This window comes from Polypterus senegalus, chromosome 6 (genome assembly GCF_016835505.1).
Source record: "Polypterus senegalus isolate Bchr_013 chromosome 6, ASM1683550v1, whole genome shotgun sequence".
In the NCBI taxonomy this organism is placed as follows: domain Eukaryota; kingdom Metazoa; phylum Chordata; class Cladistia; order Polypteriformes; family Polypteridae; genus Polypterus; species Polypterus senegalus.
This window is the reverse complement of record NC_053159.1, coordinates 185,109,434-185,133,613: the sequence shown is the minus strand read 5'-3', so window position 1 is coordinate 185,133,613 and position 24,180 is coordinate 185,109,434. Positions and strand designations below refer to the sequence as shown.

Genomic DNA, 24,180 nt, shown 5'->3' with positions numbered 1-24,180 from the left:
CATCAGCTCAGTTGTGATCACATGACGCTCAGCAGACAAAGTGTATCCATACTACTCGTATTGCATCGTATCGTTTATCAAGTCAAAATTTATTAAATTTAGCTTGTCTTGCAAAACATTCGTAAAACGAGGTTCCACTGTAAATACTTGGGAACTAACTTAGATAACAATCTTAACTGGAATACAAATGCAAAAATTCTGTAAATGCAATCGGTGTTTATTTCTCCTCCGTAAACTCTCAAATCTATTAAAAGTAGAGACAAGGATCTCATGTTGTTGTTGTTGTTTTACTGCAGTCTGGTTCAGTCTGTCATCACTTTGAGTTTCATTGCCTGGCTTGACAAACCAAAATGTGAAAAAGTTCCAGCAGATTACTAAGAACACAGCTAAAGTTATTGGGACTGATGGAGATGATCTGGCAAGTGTGTGTCGGAGGACACTGCTAAAGAAACCGGAAATCATCTCACCTGATGACAGACTTCCATTACATGTAGAAGTTCAGTAAATCAGGAAGGAGAGTTGCTTTGAAAACTTCAGAAATTCCTTTCTTTCTATTGCCGTAAAACTTTAATAGGGAATTTCGAAGGAAATGATTAAGATTTGATATGTATCCTGTAACCATTTTTGTGTAGATATGCATTATCAAACTGCCTTGCCTTAACCTGTCTTGTCTCTTATTGGTTTTGTTTCATTTCTTTCTGTCTTGTTATTGGATGCAACTGAGACGGCAAATTTAGTGTTTTCTTGAGTAAGTGTGATTTTTAAATAAAGCAACCTTGAAATAGGATGCCTAATAAGCAAATACTTTATTGCTGGCTTTGTGTGTTTTTTAATTTTATGGATATGTTTTGTCATGGTGGGGTCCTATGGTGAACCCATTTTCTCTTTATTTTGCCCCCGATCACTTCTGCAGCCACCGTATGTTCACTTTTACCAGTATAATCATTGTCTGGATTAGCTGCTATTGTAGCTCAATATGTCCCCTTTTTCTTTTACATCTCTAACCCCTTGCAGTTAGATGGAGTACCGGAACTGGCAGGGGAGAACTTTGCACATTTATTCGTATGTAGATTTAATTTAGGTTTTTGAACTGTGCCCAAATTTATAAGCAGAGTAAAAATAAGTGTGATGATATCGGTACCGTTAGCATAATAAGTTCATCTTGCTTAGGCTACCACTTGGCTGTCTGTTTTAATAATTTGATTATATCTGGTGCATTGTGGTCTAGTATGGCAGACAAGACCACGTGGCCAACTGCATGAATGGTGGTGCAGAGAGATGCACGTCAACAGTTTATCCAGTCCTTGACACATCTCTTGGACAAGTGGGAGACTGTTTGTGTCTCTTCGTCTCTGCCACTAGACTTCATTCTGTCCCTGGCCTTTTATTTTGGCCTCCTGCAATGCCCCGGGCTGTCTTCCTAGAGGAAGAAGGGATTGTCATTCTTCTAAAATTTGACCTCCTCCCAGAGGCTCATAAATTCTACTTTTGATGTCGGAGATCGAGGATCAGAGCAGCAGCTTCACATTCGACGGTGATGTGGGTTACTCTTGTGCTGGCGATTACAGGCCGGTCAATGCAAAGCCATCAGGCCGCCACCTCAAATTACACACTCTTGAGAAGCACTTCATTAAAGTTCATATCTGATGTAGTAGGGTCATAATGGGGTCCAGACAACCACTGGCTCATCCTTCTTCATCCCAAGTTAAACAATATCTAAAATAAAAGAATTAGCAGCCAATACCCCTAGATATTCCTCTCCATTACATGGCGGCAAGACTTCCTGGTCCTTGTGGCCAGAGCAGGCTTGAGGGATTGTAATAAAATGTCATTTAAAATATTGATGTCCAAAACCATGTGAAGCTTTTCAAGTGGGCAACAATGTTATACTCCTCACAGAATTTTACAGGAAGACAATGTAAAGAGGTTGGGGTAATATGTCCTTATTTTCTGGGTAGCGTTAGCACTCTTAACCCCTTACTTTAATCCGGTCCAGGGTTGTGGGGAATCTGGAGACAATCCCTAAAAAAAAGAGAAGGGCCCGTCCATCACAAGCCTTTTGACTCGTCTGCACACACATTCACAGGCAGGGCCAAATATAAAATATTTTAACGTCAAGTACTTTACAGTGTTTACCACACATCCCAGCCTTACACGAAAAGAGCAGCAGTAATCCTATTATTCCTTTTCATTGGTGCTTTGCGAATATTTAATTTGAGGTTTTGCGTGATTTTATTCAAATGAAAAAAAAAAAAATGGATACTCTATTTTCATGGGGAACCAAATGTTTACGTAGTCAGGTGGAGGTCTCGGATCTTAAATCCAGATCCCTAAAGTTAGCAAATTTGACCCTCCCCAGTGGCAAAGCACTGGGAATGTAAAAGGCTTAATAAAAACTTAATAGAAGTGGAGGATTTCATAGCCCTGATTTTTAATAAATAAAAATTATAAATGAAACATCAATATGATTTTTTTTTTTTTTTTTCTCATAAGGCAAAATTCAAGTGGGAGAATCTGAAGAATTCTTCAGCAGAAAAAATCTCAATTCTGAAGAGAACTCCGTTAAGTCTGCCCAACGCCAATTATGAACAGATGTTATCAGAACTGGCTCAAGAGCAAGGCTTTGAAGTCCTGTACCTGGACATAGGTAATGTCAACAGAAAATAACCAATTGTACTCCCAAGTCTGTCTGTTTGTTTTTGTGAGTGAGCACAGTATAATAGTTTTGTTGGGTGAAAGGTGCATTTGTAAACTCATGCAGCTCTTGGACAAAACCGTTTTACGGTGCAACTGTTTATTTATAGTGGATCCAGAAAGTATTCAGACCCCTTCTGCGCTGTCTTGTTTGTGTGTTGGCCCCAGTTGCTACTTGATTGATTCTGACCTGTGCTGAGTGTATACTCTAAACCACAGGTGTCAAACTCCAAGTCTGGAGGGCCGCAGTGGCTACATAATCAGTGGCCAGTTTTCACTGCTAATTCACTTTTTTTTTCTCATCATTTTAATAGCCCTGCTAGAAGGATTCAGTCCTCTGAATTGATACTTCATTAAATCGCAGCAAAACAGAAATCGGATGTGAAACGAGCCGACAGATGACCAGCTAAACTGGGGCTTCAAATTCCAACCAATCTCGCTCCAACTAATCTCTTAAGGAGAAGCTGATTCTTGCTGTTAATTAAGCCCGTTATTTAATTTCATGGCCTGTTGCTGCTCTCATTTTGCTACAGCATACGTTTCCAAAACTGATTTTCTGTTTTTTTTTCTGTCTAAATGTTTTGGTCACCTGAGAGATCAGCCTTACCGAGACCTTCACCTTTCTTTTATATTCAGATATTGTGTGATGGGCACAGGTGAGCTGGTCATGTGGCGACTCATTTTGTGTCTCGTTATTGTTTGGCTGCTAATTAAGGAAAAACACACAACTAAAGGGCCAGAGTCCAGTCAACTAAAAGAAGTGGTTAGCAGCAAAAACCAGTCCCTAATGAAGAAGATGGTAAGAATGAAAACCTGCAGCCCTTCAGGACTGGATCTTGACACCCCTGTTCTAAAGTGTTATTTTTGGCCCTCCGCATGATTGAGTTTGACACTCCTGACATGTAGTGTGCATGGCCTGTCGTGACTTATGAAGTGCAACGTCCTTCACATCTTTTATAACGCAGTGATGGCCAGTGCAGATTTCTATGTTGTGCTATGCTGGGCTGGTATTGTCAGTCAAGAGAGGCCCACCGAAACAACAAACTTTTTGAAAGGGCAGGCCCAGTTATAAGGTGGTAGTGACAGAAACTGAGAGAATGAAAAGAAAACTGAGGGCCATTCTGACCAATGCTGCACAAATCTCTCTGTGACACGCAAATACTGAGGACTTTCAGCCAATGAATTATTCAGCTAAAGTGTGTCAAACACAACAGGGGCTCATGAATAGATATGAAGAGGCTTCACTGCAAGATGCTAACCATTAGTTAGCCACAAAAGCAAGATTTCTAGATTACAGTGTGGAGGGGAAAAAGCGCCTGCAGAATTCTGGGAAAAGGTCTTGTGGACAGAAGAGACAAAAGATGAACCTGCATGAGAGTGGTGTGGAGACCGAAAGCAGACCACCTTATCTGTTAAACATGGCAGTGCTGTGGGTGTTATGGCTGCCGCAAGTCCCGGCACACTTGTTTTCATTGCTGATGGCACAATGAAACATCTGATCTGCTGAGGTTCCAGTGAAGGCCTTCAAACTCGCTGGATTGCGCTTCATCCTACAAGATAATGAGCCAAACACACTGCTGAGACTACATAGGAGTTTATCAAAGCTACAAAATGGAAAATTCTTGAATGGCCAAGCCAGTCACCCAGTTTCAATCCAACTGAGCAGGCCTTCCATACGCTGAAGAGAAAACAAGGCCTGTGAAACAAGTAGGAGCTGAAGACGGCTGCATTAGAGGCTTGGCAGAGCATCACCAGACAAGACCCTCATCACCTGGTGATGTCTATGAATTGCACACTTCAGACAGTCCGTGCATGTGGGGGATAGGCGACAAAGAACTAAATATAATGGCTTTTGTAGACTAACCATTGCTGTGTCCAAATGTCATGGGGGGGCAAAAATGTCTGTGTATGTAATAGTGTCTTTCATTTCTCTCCATGCATCCCACTGTTTTATCATGCAGTGGTCCTGGCGCATGACTGATCATCTGGTATTTGCTTTGCAGATGAGCTGACAGTAAATGGACAATACCAGTGCTTAGCAGAACTCTCCACTGTCCCAGTTGTATTGTGCCATGGCACTGGGATTTCACAAGGCAATGCTCGGGAGGACGCAGCCCACAACGTACTGCAGTATCTGAAGATCAAAGCCTTAAAATAGACACCCATTTTTATTGCCTCAACTGACAAAGCTGTGATGGGTGACCTCCTTCAAATATATGAATTATATAAATAGATGTCTTCACTGATTAGGTAAATGTAAGGGATTAATCCCCCAAAAACAGAAGGTGTGTAAACATAAACCAATCCAAAGCAGCCATCTTCACCAGTCTGAAATGAGCTCATGTGGCCCGTCACTTTACTGGTGGTGTGGCTAAATCTGAAATCCTCATTTGTATGAAGGTCTGGGCGAGGTGCAATTTCTTTATCAATTGGAGACGTACTTCTTTTATATAACTAATATCAAAAGGACGATCCTAGAACTTTTTATATTGTACAGTTTGCATGCATTAAAAAGGATTAGAAAATTTCAATATATTTTTCCAATGTTTTAGAAGTCCAAATGATGATAAGGAGGAATTCAGGGGCAAAAATATAAATGATGAAGACCCAAACTTGGAAATATGCCCTCTATTGTTTAATTTTTTTTTCCTTATTTTTTTTTTTGTTAATCTTATTTTGCTATCTGCTCTATGCAAAGAGAAGTAAACTGGGTCAATTTTTGTAATTTTCTTATTATTTTTTCCCCCTCTTCCATATTTCCTTTAGATATATTTGAAAGATTTGGATAGTTTCAGGTATAGTAAAATTAGCTAAATTATGCTTTTATCTTGTGTTGGAGGAAATGTAAAGTTTAAAGAAATGAACTAAGGGCCCAGTGATTATTCTGAAAACTGCTGCTCTGTGTCCTTCATGGCAGTGCTGAAGAAGTGCGACTTTCTATTCGTTTTCATGACTGTGGGATGGACTTGTGAGTTTGTATTTATTTATTATTTATTTTTAACCTGACTCAATTTGTTTTTCATGTTTAAAAGATTTTAAAATCTATAACCATGTGCAAGAATGAAATCTGTCGTGTGTGTGTGTGTTTTTATTTTTCTTTTAGTGGTTATGTCCCCAGTATGTTGGGACTTTTCTGCCCCATTTGTCATATGCAACTTCACCTCTGCACAGTATGCGTCAATAGAGGTTTATATTTAAGTAAAAATAATGTTCTGTAATGGATTATTAATTTTGCGACATGTCTGATGTTACATTCTTTTCCAAACAAAGCAAACCCATGCGAATGTGAAGCTCTGTCAGACCGACCTCCTCTCAAACAAAACCTTCCATGCTCCGCACTCTGAAGTCAGTACGGAATAAGAGACCAAGACCGTTAGAAAAGACATCCAAATGCTGCATGTATTGTGATATTTTTAATTCTAATTCTTCTTTCGGCTGCCCCTGTTAGGGGTTGCCACAGCAGATAATCATCTTCCATATCTTACTGTCCTCGTCCTCTTCTGTCACACCCATCACCTGCATGTCCTCTCACCACATCCATAAACCTTCTCTTAGGCCTTCCTCTTCCCTGGCAGCTCTATCCTTAGCACCCTTCTCCTAATATACCCAGCATCTCTCCTCTGCACATGTCCAAGCCAACGCCATCTTGCCTCTCTGAGTTTGTCTCCCAGCTTGAGCTGACCCTCTAATGTCCTCCAGCTCTGTCTCCTGTGCCACCGTCTCCAGCCCATATGGCATAGCTGGTCTCACTACCGTCCTGTAGACCTTCCCTTTCACTCTTGCTGATACCTGTCTGTCACAAATCACTCCTGACACTCTTCTCCACCCACTCCACCCTGCCTGCACTCTCTTCACTTCTCTTCCACAATCCCCATTACTCTGTACTGTTGATCCCAAGTATTTAAACTCATCCACATTTGCCAACTTTATTCCCTCATCCTCGCCATTTCACTAACCTCCCTCTCATTCACACACATGTATTCTGTCGTGGTGGTCCTACTGACCTTCATTCCTCCCCTCTCTAGAGCAGATCTCCACCCCTTCAGGGTCTTCCCAACCTGCTCCCTACTCTCACTACCGATCACAATGTCCTCAGCAAACATCACAGTCCACGGGGTCTCCTGTCTAATCTCGTCTGTCAGCCTGTCCATCACCATTGCGAATAAGAAAGGGCTCAGAGCCGATCCCTGATGTAATCCCACCTCCATCACTCCTACCGCAGACCTCACCAATGTCACACTTCCCTCGTACATATCCTGTACAACTCTTACGTACTTTTCTGCCACTCCTGACTTCCTCATACGATACCACAGCTCCTCTCTCCTCACCCTGTCATATGCTTTCTCCAAGCCCACAAAGACACAATGCAATTCTTTATGGCCTTCTCTCTACTTCTCCATCAACATCCTCAGAGCAAACATCTCATCTGTGGTGCTCCAATCTGTCAGCCTGTCTTATCACCATTGTGAATAAGAAAGGGCTAAGAGCCGATCCCTGATGTAATCCCACATCCACGTTGAATGCATCTGTCACTCTTACCGCTGACCTCACTACTGTAACACTCTCCTTGCTTGTGAGTTTGTTTCCATCTTTCTCCTTTATCACCCTAACCTGCTGCACATCTTTCCTAGCTCTGCCCCTCTGTATAGCCCACCGGTCCTTTTTCTTCCTCCTTAGTGTCCAACCTCTCGTACACCTCCTCTATTACATAAATAATCTGGCACAGACTGAACTAACTCATCTCAAACATCTGGCACAGTCATGAGTGCCAGCCATTCCAGCAGCTCTGTGTATGACTTTATCTTTTTACTTTTTTTCTCTATTATTCTCTATTTCACTGGTCACTTCTACCAGTTTCTTTTATGTGGAATCGCTCCCTGGACACTTTTTACTACTTGACATGGATTTTTGCACACCAAGTCTCGTCTATTCAAGTTGTCAACTTCAAGCGCTGAGAAGAAATGCCCGTGCAGGTGTGGTTCCGTATTTACCTGATGAGGTAAGAAGATAATATCGGGGCAGCTGTGCCGGCGCCAAGATAAAAGCGGCTTGTGAGAAAGTGTTGCTATAAACCTTCGGTGCCTTCAGTGATCCTGGGAAATGTGAACTCACTACCAAATAAGATCGACAAACTGGCTGTGCTGGTGAAAAATGTCCGAACCTACAGAGAATGCAGCTTGCTGTGTTTTAGTGAAACGTGGCTAACAACTACCATCCCAGATGCTAACGTGGAGCTACCCGGGTTTAGCACAGTCAGAGCGGGCAGAGATGCAAATACCTGCGGGAAGAAGAAAGGAGGACTCGCTCTCTATGTCATTACAAGATGGTGCAACTCAGTACATGTAAACGTTAAAATCTCCACTTGCTGCAGGGACATCGAACTGTTGGCCGTAAGTTTGCGTCCCTATTACTTGCCCAGAGAGTTTGAACACGTCGTTATTATTTACATCCCTCCTCGGGCAAATGCGGAGATGGCAAGTGACATCATCCATTCTACAGTTGCTAAGTTACAAACGCAGCACCCTGAGGCACTTGTGCTAATCACTGAAGACTTTAACCATGTGACGCTGGACAAAACATTACCTGCCTTCTCCCAGTATGTGGATTGTAACACCCGGGGAAACGGGACTATCGACTTACTGTATGCAAACGTTAAACACGCATACAGTGCCACCCCGCTGCCTGCTCTTGGGAAAGAAGATCATAACCTGGTTCTGCTTCAGCCTCACTACAAACCAAGAGTGAAGGAGCTACCTACAACCACACGCTCATTCAGGAAGTGGTCCCCTGAGGCAGAGCAGGCTCTGAGAGACTGGAACTACAGACTGGGATATCCTGCAGGGGTCACATAGTGAGAACATTGAAGAGGCTGTTGAATGCACAACTGATTACATCAACTTCTGTATGGACATTGTAGTTCCAGTAAGAACAGTACGCTGCTATGCTAACAACAAGCCATGGATTACAAGTGACATCAAGGGCCTTTTGAACCAGAAGAAAAGGGCTTTTAAAGGTGGTGATCAGCATGAGCTCAAGTGCGTGCAGAAGGAACTCCGAGTCCAGCTCAGGCGGTGAAGGAGCAGTACAGGAGAAAGCTGGAGCAGAAGTTGCAGAATAACAGCATGAAGGAAGTGTAGGATGGGATGAAGATCATCACTGGCTGCAGCTCAAAGCGAGTTGTCACCATCGAGCGAGACATGGAGAGAGGAAACCAAATGAACAACTTCTTTAACAATTTTGACCACCCTAACCCACTCTCACCTCAGAGTACTGCATCCTCCACCCATCCTTCTGCTGATACCAGCATAGGTGAGACATCCCCACCCACAATTACAGCAGCCCAGGTGAGCAGAGAGCTGAAAAGACTTCGTGCCAGCAAAGCAGCGGGTCCAGATGGTGTATCGCCACGACTGCTGAAGGCCTGTGCGTTGGAACTGGGAGTCCTCTACAGCGCATCTTCAACCTGAGCCTGGAACAGGGGAGAGTCCTGAGGCTTTGGAAAACATCTTGTATCACCCCTGTCCCAAAGGTATCACGTCCTAGTGAGCTGAATGACTTCCGGCCTGTTGCTTTGACATCACATGTGATGAAGACCATGGAGCGGCTGATGCTTCACCACCTGAGGCCACAGGTCCGCCATGCCCTCGACCCTCGGCTGTTCGCATACCAGGAGAAGGAGGGAGCAGAGGATGCCATCATCTATATGTACACCGATCCCTTTCCCACCTGGACAGAGGCAGTGGTGCTGTAAGAATTATGTTTCTGGATTTCTCTAGTGCCTTCAACCCCATTCAACCTCTGCTCCTTAGGGACAAGCTGACAGAGATGGGGGTAGATTCACACCTGGTGACATGGATCGTGGACGATCTTACAGACAGACCTCAATATGTGCATCTTGGGAACTGCAGGTCTGACATTGTGGTCAGCAGCACAGGGGACTGTGCTTCCTCCGGTCCTGTTCAGCCAACATACATCAGACTTCCAATACAACTCAAGTTCTGCCACATGCAAAAGTTCGCTGATGACACTGATATTGTGGGCTGTATCAGGAGTGGGCAGGAGGAGGAGGAGTATAGGAACCTAATCAAAGACTTTGTTAAATGGTGTGAATCAAACCACCTACAACTGAACACCAGCAAGACCAAGGAGCTGGTGGTGGATTTTAGGAGGCCCAGGCCCCTCATGGACCCTGTGATCATCAGAGGTGACTGTGCAGAGGGTGCAGACCTATAAATACCTGGGAGTGCAGCTGGATGATAAATTGGACAGGACTGCCAATACTGATGCTCTGTGTAAGAAACGATAGAGCCGACTATACTTCATTAGAAGGTTGGCGTCCTTCAACATCTGCAATAAGATGCTGCAGATGTTCTACCAGACGGTTGTGGCGAGTGCCCTCTTCTATGCGGTGGTGTGCTGGGGAGGCAGCATAAAGAAGAGGGACGCCTCACACCTGGACAAACTGGTGAGGAAGGCAGGCTCTATTGTGGGCACGGAGCTGGACAGTTTGACATCTGTGGCAGAGCGACGGGCGCTGAGCAGACTCCTGTCAATCATGGAGAATCCACTGTATCCACTGAACAGGATCATCTCCAGACAGAGGAGCAGCTTCAGAGACAGACTGCTGTCACCATCCTGCTCCACTGACAGACTGAGGAGACCCCACACTATGCGACTCTCCTGGGGGGGGTAAACGCTAACATTATTCAAAGTTATTGTCTGTTTTTTACCTGCATTTTTATTACTCTTTATATATTTATATTTATATATATATATATAGATAGAGATTTTGTATCTGTATACTGCTACTGGATTATGTGAATTTCTATCTAATTTATCATTTTCAAACAAGGCCACCATCTTTCATGTGGTGATGCCTGACCCTCACTTACGCAAGTGTTTTTATGATGTCTCCGTTTTGAAGGGTAGAATACAAACTCGCTGGTACAGTGGCTGTGATGACCCAGCCTTATCGATGAGTAAAGGAATACCCCACACTAATCCCCACTGGCTCGTCTTCTTGCCATACTGCATCCTACTTCCATTTTTTCCACAGGTAAATGACGCACGCATACCCAGCAGTCCTTTTGGATCAAAAAGAAAACGAGATTCATCCCACCAGTTCAACTTTTTACATTGCACTGCGGTGTGGTTCTGATGCTCGCGTGCCCATTATCTACTACTACTTTGGCATGGGTGCTCTGCTCAGGCTATGGGTACACAGCTCCATAGATGCTGTAAGCTGCAGTGCACTGTGTCTTGTGACCCCTTTTCTCTCTCATTGGCTGCATTACGTTTTTTAAGCAGTCTATGTGACAATAGCCCTTCTGTGGAATCGGACCAGACAGGCTAGCCTTTGTTCCCCCGTGTGCAGTAATGACCCGGCCGTCATTCAGCGGTGGTCTATCATTGGAGCACTTTTAGGAGGTACTAACCACTCCACTCCATTCCAGAACCACCCCACATGACCTGCCGTTTTGGAGATTTGACCCAGTCATCCAGCTATCACAATTTGGCCCTTGTTAAAGTCGCTCAGATTCTTGTGCTTGTCCTTTTTATTCCTGTAAGAGCAGGCCGTTCACTTGTTGCCTAAGGTATGCCAGCCATTGACAAGAAGCCATTATAACCTCGCCATCTTTGGTATTCATTGCACTGACTGATGAATATCCTGTCCCAACTGAAGTCAATGTCACTGTTTGACCCTCGAAAGAGAGAAGACGGGTTGCTCTCCAGATATAACTGCGTTTATTTTGTTCTTGTTAACAGCAGAGAGCGGATACTTCTCTTTGTACCTTGTTTTTCTTTTTGTTTAATTTGTTCCATTTAAATGGGGTGAGTAGTGCCCCCATGTGCCTATTTTATTTCGTTGCTGTTTTTAGTTTTAAATTAATGTGGTGGCCTCAGATGCCCAAATAAAACCACCAACTCCCCCCAACCCCACCATAACTACTTTTTCCACAAAGGACAAAATAAAATAAACAAAAAAATAAAGACTGAATTCCTTAAAGTAACTTTTCTTGTCTAATTGCACAGGATGACGACTCTAATTCCTTTTCCTCAGTTTATTACTCTGCTTTCTTTAGCACAGGGTGGTCCAGATCTCGGGGCTGTGGAGTCGGTAGATAAATGCTCCGACTCTGACTCCTCAGTTTCTAAATCTTTCGACTCCCCGACTCCTCTGTATGTATATACTATGCTAATGTATTTTCTACATCCATTGAAGGAAAGGAAGGCAACATACATGTCATTTCACCACAGAACTACTGCCTAGGAAGCCAACGCTCTACTATAATGCCAGATTAAAGACAAACACAATTGATTGGCGGCCGCAGATTGCGGGTGTCCACATGGACGGGCAGATCCAGCTTGCCGAAAATCTCGACCACCGCCCCCATCCAAAGTAATGTGATGCCTCTGTCTGCTGCAGTGGCCGTCTCCTCTGTCAGCCAGCCGGAAGTTTAGTGCATTGTGTCACTCACCGGCCAGCTGATCAGCAGAACGAGCCTCTGCTGGAGACCGGTAGGGAGATCTGTGTTCTCAGCTCCTTCACTAGCGCATAGCGAAGGGGAGCTGAGAACACACCAGACGATTTTTCAGGCGTTTGACACGTGATGACTCGTCGGACGGCCGAAAAATCGGCAGTGCATCTGTAAATGTATGGGGGGCTTTAGGCTAGGTTCACAGTTCCCAGTAACAGTGGAACACGACACAATGGAAAGCGGTGCCGCACCTTATCTGTGCATTACATCCCATATAGTGACGCATACAGTCAATGAAAAGCATGCTTCATGGTTACTTGACATGTTCATTTTGTGGTAACATTATGCACTGCATGCATTGGGCTTTATTCTTACAGCAGAGAAGTAGTTCATTATGACTGTTTGTGAATTGGGACATTTCAACTTACTTTTTTAATTCCCATTTAAATTTAGTAGGAGTCGGTTAACTTTTTGCCGACTCCGACTCCAGGTACCCAAAATTGTCTCCGACTCTGACTCCGACTCCGACTCCACAGCCCTGCCAGATCTAATGATGCAGATCCAGGTCGTCTGGATGACTTTGATTTATGTGTGGATGATTCCAGTTCGGCACAAAGACGATTCTTCATGTCGTCAGTTTGCACACTTCTCGATGGTCCAGGATTTTTCTGGTGATTTTCTATGTAATAAACCTAATAAGTTATAGCGTAATGAAAATTGCATAATTAGATTTGGACCACCCCATATAAAGCAGGGGGTCCCCAACTCCAGTCCTGGATGGCCTCCGTGGCTGCAGGTTTTCATTCTCACCCTTTTCTTAATCAGTGACCTGTTTTTGCTACTACTGAACGTCTTTTGAATTAATTTTAATTGACTTGTTCTTGAATACTGAGAGCCCAATAATTGTTTCTTTTTCCTTAATTAGCAACCAAACAATAATGAAATACAAAATGAGCCAAAACATGAGCAGCAAACTGTGTCCATCATACAATATCTGAAAATAAAGAAAGGTGAAGATCTTGGGAAAGTTGATCTGCTCAGGTCCACAAAACATTTTTACCAGAGCTCTCAGGAAAAGAGAAAAATCAACATTTTGGGAAATGTGTGTTGTTACACAATGAGAGCAGCAACAAGCCATGGAATTAAAGAAAAAGAGTTTTGATTGGAAAAAAAAATCAAATTCTCACTTAGAGGATCTGTACAAAACTTTTTCAAAACCTGGCAGGGTCTAATCAGCAGTAACGTTTTAGAATAAGCATTTAAAGCATTGAGGAATGCGGATTCTCTCCCTTCATTTTTTTTTTTTTATTCATTTACTTATCTCCACCATATAAGAAACATCACCTGAATACATTGGGACGCATCATCAGTGGTGTATCCTGAGGTCATCGGGCGTTTCGGGTCTCACAGCTTTCATATACCCTCGCTCAGGCGACCCAGCCGGGGTTGATCAATTCCCAACTTGTATCCCAATAGCGATCTGCGGATCAGCCCTCTTTATTCAAAGCCACCTTGAGGCTTTTTCTGCAGCTTCACTTTCAGATTTAATGGCCCTTTTTCTGGCCGCTCCTGTTATGCCCATCTGTGTGAGGACTCTGCAGAGTGAGCGTCCTGCAAATCCTCTGCAGCCAACTTCTGTGGGCTCATAGAGTACCCTCCAGCCTCTGTCCCTGCACCCCTCTACCAGCTCCTGGTACTTGGCACGTTTCCTCTTGTTAGCTTCCTTGATACGCTCTTCCCAGGGCACCGTCGGCTCCAGCATGATCAGCTGTTTTGAGGTAATGATCACGTCTGGCCGGAGTGGTGATGTTACGATTTGTTGCAGGAACTTTAACTGCTTTCCCAAGTCGGCCTGCAGCTGCCAGTCCGAGGCCTGTTATTACTGCTGCCTTTGCCTGGCATTGCTCTCCCACTTTTAACGAAGGTAACTGCCTTCTTTGAGCCGTGGAGGAGTTTGCTTGTGTTGATAGCTGAAGCCAAGCTTTCAGCAACTGCCTTGAGCAACTTGTCATGGCGCCACCAGTAGCATCCATCTGCCAGAGCCTTAGGGCAGCTGCTGAGTAGATGTTCTAGAGAGCCTCATTCTGAACAAAGTGGACAGGAGGGTGTCTCGCTCTTTCCCCAGACGTGGAGATGATGTCCAACCACCGCAGTAGCTGCACTTATGAATATGCTTGTATGCGTCACTCGCTTCAAATTCTTTAGCTGCCTTCTCAATTGCGTAATGCGTTTTTTGTTCAGCGCTCTTCCTTGTTCTCTACGTTACTGCGTTCACAGTCAGTTCACGTGAGCCGCTCTCTTGTGTGATCTTGCGATGTCCACGGCTTTATTTAATGTTAGCTAAGACCCGGCACTTTTGCTGCGTTTGTGCCAAACACTAGACCATCTCATCTTCGTTTGCATAAGCAGTCCTTCACCCATGAATATTTACCTTATATGGGCAGGCACTCAATTACGTGGGAGGCGTGATGACGCGGGACGCAGGCTATGGCCGTATATATGGTCAAAAGTAGGTTCCAGTTATGACCGTAGAAGTTTGAAATGAAACCTGCCTAACTTTTGCAAGTAAGCTGTAAGGACTGAGCCTGCCAAATTTCAGCCTTCTACCTACACGGGAAGTTGGAGAATTAGTGACGTTGGAAAGTTAAATATGGTGGCCGACAGTGGTGTCATACCACCGAAATAAATACGTGCATCGGTTTTGCTTAGCACAGGGAAGTCACCTACCAAATTTCGTGAAGATGGGGTCAGCCTTCTACCTACACGGGAATTTGGAAAATTAGTGATGTTGGAAAGTTCAATATGGCGGCCACCAGTGGCGTCAAACCATCGAAATAAGTACATACATTGTTTCGGTTAGCGCAGGGAAGCCGCCTACCAAATTTTGTGAAGATGGGGCCATATATAAGAAAATTCAAAATGGCGGACATTGTCGACCGTTATGACCGTTACGTGTAGAATTTCTAAATGAAACCTGCTTAACTTTTGTAAGTAAGCTGTAAGGAATAAGCCTGTCAAATGTCAGCCTTCTACCTACACGGGAAGTTGGAAAATTAATGACGTTGGAAAGTTCAATATGACGGCCGACAGTGGTGTCATACCACCAAAAGAAGTACGTACATCGGTTTCGGTTAGCGCAGGGAAGCTGCCTACCACATTTCGTGAAGATGGGGCCATAAATAAGAAAGTTCAACATGGTGGACGTTGTTGACCGTTATGACCGTTACGCGTAGAATTTCGAAATGAAACCTACCCAACTTTTGTAAGTAAGCTGTAAGGAATGAGCCTGCCAAATTTCAGCCTTCTACCTACACAGGAAGTTGGAGAATTAGTGATGAGTCAGTCAGTGAGTCAGTCAGTCAGTGAGTCAGCCAGTGAGGGCTTTGCCTTTTATTCGTATAGATTAGTGGGTCTGATGCTAAAGTACTTGCAGCCTTTGATTATTCCGTGTTGTTTGCCAGCGTGTCTGCTTTGCTCATTTTTAATTGTCATTAATAAGACCCAACGAAGGGGGAAAAAACTGCACAGAGAAAGGGAAAAACAGAATGAAATCAACAAAAGAGAGTTAAGCATTTAAACCAATGGCAAAAACAGAAATATTTCTAAATGTCTTATAAATATAAATATCATGCTTTTCTGAATGTAGAATAAAAGCGAATTAAATGAAATCAGTGTTATCAGGTGTTGTCACTGATTACAAATCTGGTTGGAACAAAAACCTGCAGCCACAGTGGACCCCCAGGACCGAGATTGGGAAGCACTGGTCTAAAGGACAGGGTGTCTGCCTTACTGCTTTGTGTTTACAGGAAGTTTGTTTGCTCAACTGCGGTAAAATGTCATGGCAACTAAATTACCATAAAGCGTAGAAAAGCAGATGCTGTATTAAAAAAAAACTTTTGTGATCAGACAATTTATTGATCACTGATCAATTCTTCATTTTTCTTTTTTTGATAGCGAAAAATTCACGATTTTAGATTGGCGGCTGATCGACTGGAGTGTCGCCAATTCATGTTTCTGTCTCTTTGACTTTTGTGCCGTTTTTTAGTGACATTAGCCCCGTGAGAGTCTGCAGCGCGCTGGTTTTGACTTTTCTTCCTGACCCCCATTAAGTAAGAATCTGAGCGGTTAGTTGTCACCTCTCACTGTCAGTGGGTGACCCGATTAAAACACAGCTGTCAGAATTGACACACACGTCCCAGTGTGAACTTCAGACTTAGTTTTTTGTTGTTTATTAGAACAAGCACTAATATAGCAGCAGTGTACAGAGTGTTCATGAGGAGATATGTGTCCCAGATTATACAATTGCACTTATTTAGAGGAATCCACCAAAAAAATGGACTTTGAGAGCAGATGGTTTAGCATAGCACCATGTGGTACTTAGTCATAAAAAAAATGAACAGTAATTGAAAGAAAAAAAACGAAGTAAATAGAAAGCGTTTCAGTAAGGCATTTGCAACATTCACTGGCAGGCTGTCATTTTGCACATGCAAGTAGAGTTTACATCACAACAGAAGATTTGCATCACGTTTCGAAATTAAAAGAGAGCATGAAACTGAGCAAAGTTCCCCAAAAATAAATGACTCTGATTTATATCGCTGAAGCAAAAAATATTTGTGTTTCTTTCAAGCAAATTTCTAATAGAAAGAGAGCACACACTTCAGGCTTGGCATCTGTGAATGAAATCGGCACCTTTTTTTTTTTTACATTTTTTTTGGAATCCCCACCACCCCCCCTCCATGTTCCTTCGGCCCCCCGTGTTTTTTTACGGCCATTGTTGCCCTCGCGAAGCAGCGCGGTTTATTTTTTCCTTGAAAAGCAATGCGCTAAAAACGCGGCCAGGGATTTCCAGCGGCAGGCGCAACTCTGGGCTTTTGAGCGCCCCCCTGCCACCTCAGGTGGGCCGTTGGTCACCACATAGAGCAAAGCGTGTGCCTTCTGAAATGCAGGATTCGGAAACTGAAATATTCTGAACTTCCTCTTGGGATGCAAATTTAGATTTTTTAAATCCTCGTCAAGAAAGCCGAAAACATCCATCTTGAAGCAGTCCAGGGGTGAGTTGGCAATCAATTTATGACTGCAATTTATTAAAATATGTGAGGAGTAGGAAGGAAGGAAGGAAGGAAGGGAGGGAGGGTTGGGATCGAAGTGGAAGCGTTAACTTTACTCCTATTAGGACAAGCAAATGTTTGAGTTTGTGTGTAAGATAAGAAGAGTACTGGCGGTAACTACATTTGAGTCCGTGTGCTGAGGAGGTGGAGTGTACAGGCGTGTAAAAGTGCTGAAGTATTACATTTTGCTTTTAGTACGAGGGTGTTGTACCGTGTTAGCCATTATGAATGTAGAGAAAAGCCAAGCAACATGACCCCTTTTATTGGCTAACTAAAAAGATTACAATATGCAAGCTTTCGAGGGAACTCCGGCCCCTTCTTCAGGCAAGATGGAATCAATTTTTTGCTTTTGCTTTTAAGAAATTGTAACCCGTGACTTGTTTTCTCAATCCGGCTGGGTATAAATGCCTGTAGGTTACAGCAGCCATGCCAGCTGCATTTCAGAACCTGAAGCTAAGCGTGTTCAGGTCTGGCCGGTACTTGGATGGGAGAAATTCTAGGAAAAGGTTTGGATTGTTGCTGGAATTTGCGCTTACCCTGGGGTCTGTGCGTGAATCCCAATTCCCCACTGCAAGGACGGGGCCACGGTGCTGTAAAAATGGTGCCATCCTTCAGACGAGACCTAAAACCGAGGTCCTGACTCTGTGTGGTCATAGAAGATCCCTGGGCATCCTTCCTTCATAAAGAGTAGGGTGTCTCCCGCTGTCTTGGCTAAACTGCCCACCATGGTCTGGTCATTCCGGTCCCCTAATCATCCCGTCTCTAATTCTCGCTCTCTGTAACAGCTTATGTGGGATAAGCTGACTGGTACAAAAGTGGCTGCCGTCACATCAACCAGGTGGGTCCTGCACAGTAGTGGTGGTTGAAGTGGCTCCACACTCACTATGCAAAGCGCTTTGTAAATGTTAAAGTATTAATATTGATTGACAAGTGAAAGGAGGATGGAAAGTGTTCAATGCCAAGCAGTTTCTACCTGGCAGGCTCCGAATGGGCGCAGACGTCACTCAGACTTTGATTGGGGTGCTTGGCTGATCTTTCATTCCAGTTAAAATACAAGTGCTTCAACCACACCTTGGAGCAGGCGCAGGACAGAACTGTACCCAGTCCGGCCTGTGAAGGGAGTCTTTATGACACAGGAGGGGACAATTGGTGGATTGGACTGAAGAAAAAAAAAAAAGACGGAGAAAAAGGAGAGGCGAATGGGCAGGGGGTACACCAGCCGGCAATGGCAGCATCAGCTCGGGTGAGAGGTGGCAGAATGGCTGGGCCTTGGCAGTGAAGGAGCGTCCCAGTGGATTAGTGTGTGTGGCTGGCATATGGGATCATGGAGGTCTAGCTGTGTGCGTCCTGCCAGTTGAGGCAGGTGGGATGGGAGGCAGGAGAGGTGGTCTCGACTCTCTGCCAGGTAGAAGACCCACTGGGGAGATACGTGGTGAATCCATGAGTTGGGTTGGCTGAGGAGGAACCTGCTGCTGCTGCAGTTTTTAACTGGAATGGAGCAACTGTTTTATCTGAATTTTAGAAGTAAGTTTTATTCTCCATGTTCCTCTAGATTTTAAGGATTATTTAGTGATGCACAGCACTTGTTGGAGACTTTGTCTTTCGTTTGGTTTTTAATAGCAACACCGACACACTATTCTCCAATCCCTGTGTGTCCTCATTGGCTCGGGTTCAAGAGGTTCCCAGAAGCAACAAGTGTGGGTGGACCTTCACAGTGGGTGGCCGGAAATGAAACGTGCAGCCGATTGGTGGATCCGAAGGCTTCCTCAAATTCTTTTCCTCCCAGTAATTTAATGGGTGTGGTACGATTGACAGGTGACTCCTTCAGGTGACTGTCAAATAAAAACACGGGTGCCTGTTCCACCCACATTCCAGTTCTATCCGAGTGGCCGTCTTATTACCTCGTTTTGTAGGTCCAGATCGTGGGATCCATCAGAGTCACAGTTCATGCTGCCAGAATGGCCTCATCAGATGGAGAGAACGAGTACAGAAAATGAGAGAAGAACTCGCAAACTGCCATCAAGCCCTCTGATCAGTAAATGAAATCTGACTTTATCAATTGCCTCAACAGTCTTCTCTCATTGGGAAGTTTTTCTCATTTTATTGTTGTACAGGGTGAGCCAAAATGAACTACCACATCTCTTTTAAGGTCATTGCGCGAGGTAGACAGCAAGACAGGATGGGGCTTCTCTGCACATACAAAGTGAGGCGGAGCTTCTTCCAATTACTTCAAAATGGGGTGGGGCTTCTCACTACGTTTTCTTCAAGACAGGTTTCTCTGCACTTTTATTTTAAAGAGAGGTGGGGCTTTTTACCACTACTACTACACAATGGGGTTGGGGCTTCTCAGAACTTATTTCAAAGTGCTGTGGGGCTTCTCATCTTTTTCTTCAAAATAGTGCTGAGAAGCCCTGCCCAATCACTTTAAAATGAGTTGGAGCTTCTCACTGCTTTTACTTCAAGACAGGGTGGGGCTTCTCAGTACTTATTTCAAAGTGAGGCGGGGCTTCAGGGTGGGGCTTCTCAGCACTTATTTCAAAGTGAGGTGGGGCTTCATCTTTTCCTTCAAAATTGGGCAGGGCTTCTCTGCACTATTACTTTAAAATGAGTCGAAGCCTCCCGCTGCTTTTACTTCAAGACAGGGTGGGGCTTCTTCTTATTACTTCAAAATGGGGTGGGGCTTCTCAATGCCTTTTCTTCAAGACAGGGTGGGGTTTCTCTGCACTTTTATTACAAAGAGAGGTGGGACTTTTTACCACTACTACTACTACAAAAATGGGGATGGGACTTCTCATCACTTATTTCAAAGTGAGGCGGGGCTTCAGGGTGGGGCTTCTCAGCACTTATTTCAAAGTGAGGCGGGGCTTCAGGGTGGGGCTTCTCAGCACTTATTTCAAAGTGAGGCGGGGCTTCAGGGTGTGGCCTCTCAGCACTTATTTCAAAGTGAGGTGGGGTTTCATCTTTTCCTTCAAAATTGGGCAGGGCTTCTCTGCACTATTACTTTAAAATGAGTCGGAGCCTCCCACTGCTTTTACTTCAAGACAGGGTGGGGCTTCTTCCTATTACTTCAAAATGGGGTGGGGCTTCTCAATACCTTTTCTTCAAGACAGGGTGGGGTTTCTCTGCACTTTTATTACAAAGAGAGGTGGGGCTTTTTACCACTACTACTACTACTACAAAAATGGGGATGGGACTTCTCATCACTTATTTCAAAGTGAGGTGGTGGGGCTTCTCATCTTTTCCTTCAAAATAGTGCTGAGAAGCCCCGCCCAATCACTTTAAAATGAGTTGGAGCCTCTCACTGCTTTCACTTCAAGATAGGGTGGGGCTTCTCTGCAGTTTGTTTCAACATGGGGCGGGGCTTCTTACCGCTTTTTCCTCGAGATATCGTGAGATTTTTCACCATTTTTACATGTGACGACTCAAAGTTAGAAATAAAAGAAGCACCAAACTTAAAGCAGAGTTATTTCCATCTTAAGAATAAAAGTCAGAACTCTAACATGTAGCCTGTGGCAGCATCTTTTCTTCCCACAGCAGAGGGACACTTGAATCCTGTTCTCTCCTTTGCTATCAAAATAAGTAAGCGCAGCGGCCCCAGGTGGTGACACCGCATTTTAAATACACACACAATTTAAAGGGTAATTGTTTTTAAAATGCCTATACCTGTTGTTTCCAATGGGAGTGGAGGGGAGCGTTGGCGCATGGTGACAGGGAGGGGGTTACGCACCGTGATCTAGAATGCTCTTGGGTGAACCCATACCTTGTGTATATTTATTTTCATGTGAAAACCTTCCGCTCTTCCTCGGCTCCCTGTTTTGCCTTCTTGCTTGCGTGTGGCATTTCTCATGTGCTGAGCTGGACTGGCATGATGCCACTCCCAAAGGGGTCTCTCTTAAGGCAAGCGCAGACGGTTAAAAGCTGCCGACAGCTTTCAGCTTGGCTCCCCTCCGTGGTGCCCATGGGGGGTCATCCTGCCATCTCCTCATTTGAAATGGGGTTTCTGCTGGTGCTCGTGGTCAACGGGGATGTGAACGCCCGTCCCCCGGTGTTTTAAAACTTTACCGTCGTCACCCCCCGAAAACCCAAAGCTGCAACACGGTAAATCGTTATATATTTGTGCATAGGTAAGCGTCTCCTCCTTGCTAGCTGTTACCAAAGCGTTAGGTAGTCCAGTTTGCTGAAGCCAGGGGATTTGCGCAGGTCCCAGTAGGTGCTGTTGCTGACCCACCTTTCCCTCTGATTGGAATCGATCACCTTCCTGAAAAAAGGAAAGAAAGAAAGGAAATGGTTAAAATCGCTGACAGAGACACCTGCCACTTGAGCATCAAATTGATTTGTTAGTGTATAGTGATGGAGAAAAGCAACATGTGAACTGGAGTCCTACGGTATGTTACTTATACACTCACCAGCCACTTTATTAGGTACACCTGCTCAAGTGCTTGTTAACACAAATCTTTAATTAGCCAATCACATTGCAGGAACTCAGTGCATTTCGGCCTTGTTATGGTGTATAAAATCTACATCTTATTCTGTATTATATTTTGCTCAATCCCAACAAGATGAATTCAGATGTAGGAGGCATTATAATAAAAAGACATATCCTCTTCCTTATACGTCACTTTTATAACAGTTGTTCATAGCTTAGTGCTAATTTGGTTTACAGCCTGGGAAAGGAGGCCTGAGCTGATACCTCAGGCTATTGATTACTTTACAGATGGACATCTGGGACATCAATTGGGTTTACGGCCTGGGAAAGGAAAAACTGAGGCAATATCAAAGAACTTTATTACCTGGGGAGCAAAATTCATCCATCATATTGACAGCCTGCCAATCCGGTGCATGGAACATTCATGTGTTGTGAAACCACGGCATGAAACTTTATAATAAATATGTCTCATTTTGAAAGCAACGACGTGAGAAGCAACGAGAAGAAGAGGAACAGACGAAAACGGCACTGGTCGTCAGAAAGGCATCATGAACATCGATTGCTAAATCAAACACCTCCCTGGGACATTCATCCTTGTCATCTCTACCTTTTTCCGTAAGCTTTTTCCCAAAGACTATATATATTCAGACTTTCCTATCAGTACCTATTTTTCTATTATTCTTTGTTCCAGTGGTATTATTATTATTCTTGTAATAAATACCACTCTGCTTTTAACTTTCTATGCTTTGTCTTAATGTCTAGAGTGATTGAAGTAATAAGTTAGATTTATTTGAGCACCTGGTGACAGCCGGATTTTTGCCATTATATCTGTGCTGTGAGGTTTATTAAGGCTGAGGGTGAGAGCGCTACTAAATAGTTAGGGACAATACGATAAAGAAGGTGTTCTTGGCTGATAAATGGCCTATAGTCAAGAGTGCTGAGTCTTTGTATGTTTAAACGTATTCTTGTAGACCAAAAGTAATATTTAGGTCTGAGATATCAAAACACTGTATGTCATTCATAGGGCACTGTTGTGGTTAGGGTCTGTGTGTGTGTGTGTGTTGTTCATAAAGTGCAACAGTAGACCAACCCGATAACGAACTTGACGAGAACACTCACCCTTGAGGAAACGGGTAAAGGGTAATTATAGGGAAATACTATGATAATACAGGCCTGTAGACGGTGTCAAGACGACCTGCTGAAGTTCAAACTGAGCCTCAGAATGGTGAAGAGAGGGGACTGAAGAGACTGTGAACATGGTGGGGTTGTTGGTGCCAGACGGGCTGCTCTGAGTATTTCACAATCTGCTGATCCACTGGGACTTTCATGCACAGCCATCTCTAGGGGTTTACAGTGAATGGGCTGAAAAAGGGAAAATAGCAAACTGCAGTTCTCTCTGCCTCGTTGATGCCAGAGGAGAATGGCCAGACTGGTTTGAGCGGATAGAAAGGGAACAGGAACTCCAATAAGCACTCGTTACAACCGAGGTGTGCAGAAGAGCAGCTCTGAGTGCACAACATGTCAAACCTTGAAGCAGGTGGGCTACAGCAGCGGGACACCACAGCGGGTGACACTCCTGTCAGCCAAGAACAGGCAACTGATGCTACAATTTACACAGGCTCACCAAAATTGGGAACAGAAGATCGGAAGAACGTCACCTGGTGTGATGAGTCTCGATTTCGGTGGTGACATTCGGATGGTAGGGGTCAACAACATGAAGGCATGGATCCATCCTTGGCGGATATTTTCTTGGCACACTTTGGGCCCCTTAGTGCCATCTGAGCATCGTTTAAATGCCACAACCTACCTGAATGTTGTTGCTGACCATTTCCATCCCTTTATGACCACAGTGTGGACATCTTCTGATGGCTCCATCCAGTAGGATTAACACTCCATGTCACAAAGCTCAAATCATCTCAAACTGGTTTCTTGAACATGACAATGAGCTCACTGACCTCAAATGGCCCCCACAGTCCGCAGATTTCAGTCCAGTAGAGCATTTTTGGGATGTGGTGGAACGGGAGATCCGTATCATATGACGTGCAGCCAACAAGTCTGCAGCAACTGCATGATGCTGTCATGTCAATATAGACCGCAATCCCTGACGAATGTTTCCAGCACCTTCTTGAAGTGCAAAATCTTAGTTTGCAAAGCCACATTCTGTTTGCTTGTGTGGCACTAGTTCTAATATTCCACTTTAAACTCTGCAGGTTTATATATAGGTAACTCTTTCTCCTGCCTGTTCTTTACACTTGGACAGACTACAACATTAAATCCGTTGAGCAGAGGAGACAGCGTGGGGACCTCATACATGTCTGTAAAATCCTCCAAGGCCTTGTTAAAGTAGATCCATCCACATTTCAGTTTAATGGTGAATCTCGTCTGCGAGGACATCAGTGGACATAATGGGGAAGGTCATTGAGGACAGAAGCCAGGAAGAGGTAGGAGACTTGTAACGGTCGCTACATATTTT

General features: G+C 44.2%; 2 protein-coding genes across 2 annotated transcripts in view; one reads left to right on the top strand and one right to left on the bottom strand.

Annotated features, from left to right (window-relative positions):
• prkra (protein kinase, interferon-inducible double stranded RNA dependent activator) overlaps positions 1-5,917 on the top strand; it is a 33,179-nt gene extending 27,262 nt beyond the window's left edge. The window contains exons 7-8 of the mRNA XM_039757718.1: positions 2,494-2,647; positions 4,698-5,917. Of these exons, the coding sequence (XP_039613652.1) occupies positions 2,494-2,647; positions 4,698-4,852 (309 nt within the window). The 3' untranslated portion in view covers positions 4,853-5,917. The remainder of the gene's footprint in view (positions 1-2,493; positions 2,648-4,697) is intronic.
• A 12,399-nt stretch (positions 5,918-18,316) lies between these two features.
• osbpl6 (oxysterol binding protein-like 6) overlaps positions 18,317-24,180 on the bottom strand; it is a 225,461-nt gene continuing 219,597 nt past the window's right edge. Inside the window, exon 23 of the mRNA XM_039757717.1 lies at positions 18,317-21,539. Coding sequence (XP_039613651.1) covers positions 21,431-21,539 — 109 coding nt within the window. The 3' untranslated portion in view covers positions 18,317-21,430. The remainder of the gene's footprint in view (positions 21,540-24,180) is intronic.